This window comes from Sander vitreus, chromosome 22 (assembly GCF_031162955.1).
Source record: "Sander vitreus isolate 19-12246 chromosome 22, sanVit1, whole genome shotgun sequence".
Lineage (NCBI taxonomy): Eukaryota > Metazoa > Chordata > Actinopteri > Perciformes > Percidae > Sander > Sander vitreus.
The window spans coordinates 15,442,322-15,450,648 of NC_135876.1; the positions used below are offsets into that span (position 1 = coordinate 15,442,322).

Consider the following 8,327-nt stretch of genomic DNA (forward strand, 5'->3'; position numbering starts at 1 on the left):
TTTTTTTCTTTTTCTTCATGCATCTTTTGACTTAACAGATTGAATGACCATTCCTCAAGCAGATGGGAGGACAGAAGTGACTCTGCATGGTCCCAGTCTGCAGAACACTCCTCAGACCGCAGCTCTGAGAGGTCCAGCCTGCACCGCCAACACAAGAAAGAGAAGAAGAAAGCCAAACACAAGAAGAAGGCCAAAAAACGGAAGCATGGCAAGAAGAAGAGCTCTAAGAACAAGCCACAAGAGCCTCGTCTGTCAGTGGGTGAAAGGTCAGTGTCTTCAGAAAGAAAGTCCAGAAGATCCCGCTCTCCATCCCGCTCCTCTTCAAATCAGCATCATTCGTCAACTCGCAGGAGACGGCGGTCCTCGCTGTCTTTCAGAGACTCGCGGTCCTACTCTAGGTCTTACACATCCAGTCAGTCCAGATCTAGAGGGAGGTCCAGGTCTTATTCAAGATCCAGAAGCCTTTCTAGGTCTAGAAGTCGGTCTTTGTCTAGATCCAGATCTCAGTCCTATTCTCGATCCCGGTCTAGATCCAGGTACAGATCTAGGTCTTTGTCTACACCCAGAAAGAAGAGTCCATCCAGATCCCAAAGAAAGAGGAAAGCCAGCAAGCCCAAAGCGGACACCATGATGTCCGAGAAGCTTCCAGAGAGCAAAGTCAAACCTGTCCCTAGACTCTCGAGTGTCCCGACTCCTGAAAGGGTCCCTGTGATCCCAATGAGCGACAGTCCCCCACCCTCACGCTGGAAACCCGGTCAAAAGCCCTGGAAGCCCTCTTACATCCACATTCAGGAGATTAAAGCTAAAGTAGCTCCTAGCGCCTCCACTGGACAAACGGTAGCTAATGTTACAGAAAAAGCTCAGAGTTCCGTTAAACCAAAGTGTCTGCCAGGTGACTCTGAAAGCCACAAACCTGCAGGGCGCTCACACAGCAGGTCCTCCAGAAGCAAGTCCTGCAGCCGCTCATACAGCCGCTCAAAGAGCAAAAGTTACAGTAGGTCCAGGTCCAGATCCCCTCATCAGTATAACAGCAGGTCATCCTCCATCAGCAAACCAGACTCTGAAAATGCCCAGAAAACATGTAGCAACAAGAGGAGTTCACTAGACAAGGAATGGAAAGAGTATTACAGCTCTCTGAGGAGGATAAAAAATTTAGACAAGTACATTTCACTCGCCAGTAGTCAAGATGCTCAGTCAGGATCACAGAAAGAGCATAGTCCTGATATCAGTGTCTCAGGGAGAAGTGGCTCCTTGGAGAAAGGCGGCTCACAGGATCAAGAGACAAAGCATTACAGCTCAATGCTGCTGGAGAGCTTTAATATCAAGTCTGAATGGGATAGTGACAGTGATAAAGTGGGCCAAAGCAACAGTGCAAAGCAGAAACAAGCAGTTCAGTCCAATGAATCTCTTGACAAGAAGGTGTCTTCTCCTACTGGATGGAATTCAGAAAGTGATTCTGAGAATATAACCGCCAGGACATTGGCCATATCTGAAAAAGAGGAAGGGGAGGCTAGTTCAGAATCAGAATATGAGACTATCAGAAAGACGTCCGAGGCAGTGACTGTGCTGGCACACAAGATTGCTGCTGCTGCTTCTGGTGAGCCAGAGGAAAGTGGGGAAAAGGCCGCGGAGCCAGAGAAGCACAAGAGCAAGAAGAAGGCCAAACGTAAGCATAAACACAAGAGAAGAAGTGAGAACAAAAGCAGTTCCCATCACAGTAAGGACAAAGGAAAGAGATCGAAGAGACAACATCAGAAGCTCAAAGAGACATTTCACTGGCAGCCTCCTTTAGAGTTCGGGGAGGAGGAAGAAGAGGATGAATCAAAACGAGAGAAACCTAGTCCTGGTAGAGTTGTCAAAGAAAGGCCTGGTGTAGGCATTGTGAATAAAAAATTAACTAGTGAAAAAGAACGGCCACAACAGAGAGCAAAAGAATGCATCAACAAAAACCTAAAACACACTGAACCTCATCTTCAGTCATCTAACAGGAACGGTGCTAATTTACCCAAAGCGCAAGAGTCCTTAGATGATATGGACATTTGTACCCCAGAACATGATGCTGAAATTGTAGAACCTCTACGCACACTGGATGCTTATTATAACACCGCTGAATTAACCCTAAAATCTACCTCAAAGTCTTCAGATATGGCAAGTGGAGATCATGCTTTACCTCCTAGCAAAGAACAGCCGTCTGTAACCTCCACAACAACAGCTGGTGGACTGCAAGAAGAAGCAACCACTGGCAAACCTGTTGGCACTGTAATTAATTTTAAATGGAGGCCTTTAAAGGGCATGTCAGCTCTACAGAACGTGAATGTGCCGCCCGTCACCACAAAAAACGTCCAACTTCAAGAGAGCCAGACCTCCAACCAGCAGGGAGTGAGAATGGAGATAAAAAGCAAAAGCCGGGTCCGACCGGGATCTCTTTTCGATGAGGTTCGTAAGACCGCACGCCTCAACCAGAGGCCGAGGAACCAGGAGAGCTCCAGCGAGGAGAGGTCCCCCTCTGGGGGAAATCCACGGGGAACGTCACGCACACGGTCCCAGAAGAAGTCACGCTCCGTTTCCAGTCACCGGTCCCGCTCCAGAGGCTGGTCACGTTCCTACAGCCGGTCCAGGAGTAGATCCCGCAGCTCCAGCTCCTCTTCCAGGTAAGACAACAAACATTTTGATTAAATGAAGAGCGTGAGGGCACCTTTGGTAAATCTTTGTAAATGCTGGAGAGGCTTTTTGGACAAGGTTGTTGGAGGTTGTAGTAGCTTAAATCTGTATCTGCAGTACATAGCTTTTTGTTCTAGCTTGGTTAAAGGTCATTTCTAACACAGTGTAATTCTTTTAGGAGCCGTAGCAGGAGTCGGAGGAGACGTGGAAGAGGACGGTCGCGCTCTCGTAGCAGCACATATCGAAGTTACAGGAGTCGCAGGTACACCCTGAAACACTGATTTTGTGATTAACAATTTTTTTTATTTTTATTATTAACACAACACACAAAACATACAATTTGCAACATGATCATATTCCCCCCCAACGCCCCCCGTCATCTCCAAAAATCAAGAAAAGATGACAGTAACTACAATATTAAAGACTTACAACAGAATAACAACAAAATAGACAATACACTACAGACCAAATAAACATATGCATAAATGACAAAACAATAAGCCCATCATACACATCTCTTACCGGCACAAAGCTTCTTAGAGCCCTCCAGAAAGCTCAGGCACTTATCCCATTTTCCCATGTAGACATCCAGCCTGGCAAACAGTTTGTATGACATCTTTTCAAACGCCGCCCCCCCTAGCCATCTCACAAGCCCACTCTTGAATTCTGTCGTGGCACCTAATGGGTCCCAGTGGGGAAGTGTTTTCAGCTAAAATCTGTGCAAACCACATAAAGGAAGAAACCTTGTAGCTCAGGAGGTTTCAGTGTCATGCTCTATATTTTACATTTCAACCCTATAGACTCCTGAGAGCCATTGTGTATTTTATGCATGATTGGTCTTGAAGTATCTTTTTAAATCTGTGCGTCCGTCTTTTTCTTTCTTTCTTCTTCTTTGATCAGTCGGACGTACAGTAGAAGTTATTCCAGAAGTCGCTCACATCGTCGCCATCGGAGATCCAGGTCTGTGAGCTTTTTAATGCGCTAACGGTCACTCAGAAATAGAAATGTTTAATTGTTCATGTGAGAGATCACTGAGGTCCTTTTGAGCACAGATATAAACATGATTATGTGTATATGTATACACTATATTCAGGTTCAAACATCCCAATCTCATTTTTAGGGCTGGGTACCGAATTCAATACTTTTTAGGCACCGACAGAATTGCCTCTAAAGATAACGAAAAATGCCTCGTCATTCAATACCCAATTTCAATACCTAAGGAGTATATCTTATCAGAGTCAGTGAGCCAATAAGCATGCAGCATGCTTCTATCAAGATCAAATCATGTTTGTGATTGGCTTTCTAACATTACACGTCGTAGAGGATCGCAGGAAAAACTCTACATTACGCACAGAGAAAGGGCTCACGTAGTAGGAGCTGAAAAATAAATACAAAGATTTGTGCCCTAATGTTGTAGGGGGTTCTTTTTGTTTTATAAAATTGATATTGAAAGAAGTATCCTTAAAGGAGAATTCCGGCCAATTTTTTACATTAATCTTGATCGCTATAGCTACGCGAGTACTTTCGATAGAAAACCCCCCGACCTGAATCAGTGCAGGTAACACGGAGAAGCTGCAGCTACGTACTACAAGCGTCCCCTGAGCTAAAACAGCAGTGGTCGGGGCAAATTTTAGAGTGCTTTTGTGCCTCTTAACAGACACAAAATGCAATTAATATGTCTGTGCCACATGAACAGGGCCCTTACGTGTCAACAAGATGCGTTTATATATTATTATATAAAGACAGACAAAAGAGCAAATCTTCACTTTGCTTGAAAAATGATTATTATTATTTATCAAAATAGTCAATAGAATAATTGAATATTCACCTACTTGTCTTCACACAAAAGCCTTTTTCTGCTTGATGTGTATTACTCAGTATCAATCGTTTTCATGCCATCATATAAACCCAAAAACCATATTAGTTTATATACAGTATAAATATCCTATAAACTACTGTATATCAACACTGAAGCAATACGCACCTGATTCCCAATTCACTTGTGATTAAGATAAAATAAGTAGGGCTGGGTACCTTTTTTTTAATAAAAAAAAATCGATATGGTACTTAAAGTAGAATTCCGGCCAATGTTTACATTAATCTCCATCGCTATAGCTACGCGAGTACTTTCGATAGAAAACCCCCCGACCTGAATCAGTGCAGGTAACACGGAGAAGCTGCAGCTATGTACTACAAGCGTCCCCTGAGCTAAAACAGCAGTGGTTGGGGCAAGTTTTAGAGTGCCTTTGTGCCGCTTAACAGACACAAAATGCAATTAATATGTCTGTGCCACATGAACAGGGCCCTTACGTGTCAACAAGATGCGTTTTCAACTCAGACGTTTAATTTCACCTACCTTGGTCCCTGTTTAGATCCTGCCGGTAGCTAGCTTGCCCTGCTAGCTGATAGCCGTTAGCTGCTAGCTGCCGTCCGGTGAGTGTATTCAAACAGGCTTCTGTGATAATCATCCCAATAAAAATCCACGGAGCAGCGGTGGTGTGGCTAAGTCTTCCAGAGGACAGTTCATGTCACGTCTTGAAGTGTATTCCCCCCTAAAATAAACAGTACTGCGGTAGTAGCTGTTAGCTGCTAGCTGCCCTCCGGTGAGTGTATTCAGCCAGGCTTTTGTGATAATCATCCCAATAATAATCCACGGAGCGGAGGTGGTGTGGCTATGTCCTCCAGTTACTGAAGGCTAGCTTTAGCTTGCGCTTGGAGCAGCAAGTTCATCTGCCTGTTTCCCCTCTGTCTGTCTCGTTCTTTCCAACTCTTGTGAGGCTAGTTCTTCGTCTGTATACTCGGGTTCGAATAAATAAGGACGACCATCAAACTCAAAAGGCTCTTCCGTGTGTTGTATATCTGCTATATTCTCCATAGTTACGTTACTCCAAGCTTCTTCCCTTGTAAACAACTCCGCTCTTCACTCTTCACACACTACGCTCCAATCTGCACACTACTGTTTACCTTTTCCTGCTACAACTGAATTCCCAGGAGACAGCGTGATGCTACAGCTAAGCTTCAGTAAAGCTATTACTGTGCAAGCCACAGACATCGTTTATCTTGTTTCCATGTAGTTACATAGTCACTGATATGGTCATAACCACTACAGTGCTCAATTACCTATTTTGAGGGGGAAATAATCTAAACCTTTCGCTGCGAAGGCATGATCTGTCCTATGCACGACATCCACCAGACCACCGGGCGCTCCGTGGATTGTTATTGGAATGATTATCACAGAATGCTGGCTGAATACACTCACCGGACGGCAGCTAGCAGCTAACGGCTATCTGGCTGTACACACTTACCGGAGGGCAGCTAGCAGCTAACAGCTACTACCGCAGTACTGTTTATTTTAGGGGGGAATACGCTTCAAGACGTGACAAACTGTCCTCTGGAGGACATAGCCACACCACCGCCACTCCGTGGATTTTTACTGGGATGATTATCACAGAATGCTGGCTGAATACTCTCACCGGACGGCAGCTAGCAGCTAACGGCTATCAGCTAGCAGGGCAAGCTAGCTACCGGCAGGATCGAAACAGGGACCAGGGTAGGTGAAATTAAACGTCTGAGTTGAAAACGCATCTTGTTGACACGTAAGGACCCTGTTCATGTGGCACAGACATATTAATTGCATTTTGTGTCTGTTAAGAGGCACAAAGGCACTCTAAAACTTGCCCCAACCACTGCTGTTTTAGCTCAGGGGACGCTTGTAGTACATAGCTGCAGCTTCTCCGTGTTACCTGCACTGATTCGGGTCGGGGTTTTTTCTATCGAAAGTACTCGCGTAGCTATAGCGATGGAGATTAATGTAAACATTGGCCGGAATTCTACTTTAAGTACCATATCGTTTTTGTTTTTTTTTTAAAAAAAAGGTACCCAGCCCTACTTATTTTATCTTAATCACAAGTGAATTGGGAATCAGGTGCGTATTGCTTCAGTGTTGATATACAGTAGTTTATAGGATATTTATACTGTATATAAACTAATATGGTTTTTGGGTTTATATGATGGCATGAAAACGATTGATACTGAGTAATACACATCAAGCAGAAAAAGGCTTTTGTGTGAAGACAAGTAGGTGAATATTCAATTATTCTGTGGACTATTTTGATAAATAATAATAATAGAATCATTTTTCAAGCAAAGTGAAGATTTGCTCTTTTGTCTGTCTTTATATAATATTATATAAATATAGAAGTAAAATGACGTCACCTTGGGATTATGAAAAATCAATCTTTTTTACTGTGCACGCAGACAGCATCTAAATAACTGTGCGGTGTATTTGTAATAAAATCAGCGATGGATCTTTCTCACCATGCCAGGACTTTGCTTGTCCTTGCATACCTAAACTAATCTGTGTCTATCCCTAAAATAATATCTCTGTATGTTAATGCAGGTCCGACTCCTCCGACAGTTATTCCAGTCGGAGTCGGAGTGCGAGCAGGAGACGAGGGCGCAGACGAAGTGACAGCTACAGGAGCTCGGACCGCCGATCCCGGTAAGATGCTCTGCACCCTGACCGACATCAGCAAGGTGGCAGCTCTCAGTTCGGCCTTTTAACCTTTTCCTTTCTGTGGCTGAATGTTGAGATTGTGGTTTAACACCAGACCTACTAAGCATTCAGCCAAGTGTTTGTATCTAATTCATGCCAGAAAAGTAAAACGTGTGTCTTTTGCAGGTCGTACCGCTCATCCAGCCGCAGTTCTTCCAGGCGCAGAAGTCACAGTCGCAGCAGTCGGTACAGTTGAGCCTCAGACAGGTTGTTGGGTTCAAGTCTGCTTAGAGGAAACAAAGCCACAAAGTCTGGACACTGTGCACACACAATAGCAATTACTGTTATCACAGATCAGCAACTAAAGCTCCAAGAGGAAAAGTTATATTCCATCTTGTTACTAGTTTAATACTGTTCTGTATGACTGTCTTTGAGGAAATGAATGTTACAGAATGTAAATAAATAAACCACTTTACAAGCTTACATAAGAGAGTTCTTCTTTTAGGGACTGCCACAGCCTAGAGGTATAAAAAACAATTTCTGTGATATGAGATGTAAGCTTCATATATTTTGTGTATATTTGTGTTTTTTACTTTTTTACTACACTGAAATGTCCAATTGTTGTTTTATAAGTATATAATCCCCTCAGTTCTGATGTGTTTGAGGAGATAGTGGGTATAGGTTGTGGTTATGGCTTAAATACAGTTTTTTTTCTCTCTCTAAAAAAGTCCTTGTTCAATGAAAAAAAAAAACTTTTTGTAGCAGTTTCAAGCTGTAATCTGCCTTTGTTCCATTCATGTATTACTTTATGAATGTTAATTGCTGTACTCAAAGTATAGTATGTCTGAGTTAGATTCTATTGAAAAACAGTTATGAATGTTTACACGTAATAAATACCACAGCATCTAAGCCTCTGTTTTTTCTCACAATATACAGTAGATAATTGTGCAGAGATGTCAGTTTATGAACTTGGATAATTTGTACCTCTTCAACAGCACCATCTACCTTTTTATAGAATCCACTTTGTCATTAGATGTCATGTAATTAGAAGAATCTGATTAATGCGCAGCTAAAATTCCACTGACTTCATTGGAATAAAAAAAAAGGGAGCGAAGACTTTATTAATCAAACTCAAACTAATTGAAAATTTGGTTTCCTCTTTGCTAATATT

The 8,327-nt window shown here is 43.0% G+C and overlaps 1 protein-coding gene across 8 annotated transcripts in view; it reads left to right on the forward strand.

Moving 5' to 3' along the window:
- The window catches only part of nktr (natural killer cell triggering receptor), a 22,541-nt gene extending 14,476 nt beyond the window's left edge, over positions 1–8,065 (forward strand). For 6 of the 8 annotated variants that reach the window (XM_078280899.1, XM_078280901.1, XM_078280903.1 and 3 more), the window contains 5 exons: positions 39–2,651; positions 2,840–2,923; positions 3,562–3,621; positions 7,061–7,162; positions 7,343–8,065. In XM_078280899.1, coding sequence (XP_078137025.1) covers positions 39–2,651; positions 2,840–2,923; positions 3,562–3,621; positions 7,061–7,162; positions 7,343–7,412 — 2,929 coding nt within the window. In that variant the 3' untranslated portion in view covers positions 7,413–8,065. The remainder of the gene's footprint in view (positions 1–38; positions 2,652–2,839; positions 2,924–3,561; positions 3,622–7,060; positions 7,163–7,342) is intronic. The other 2 variants (XM_078280900.1, XM_078280904.1) reach the window with 2 other exon arrangements.
- The last annotated feature ends 262 nt before the right edge of the window (positions 8,066–8,327 follow it).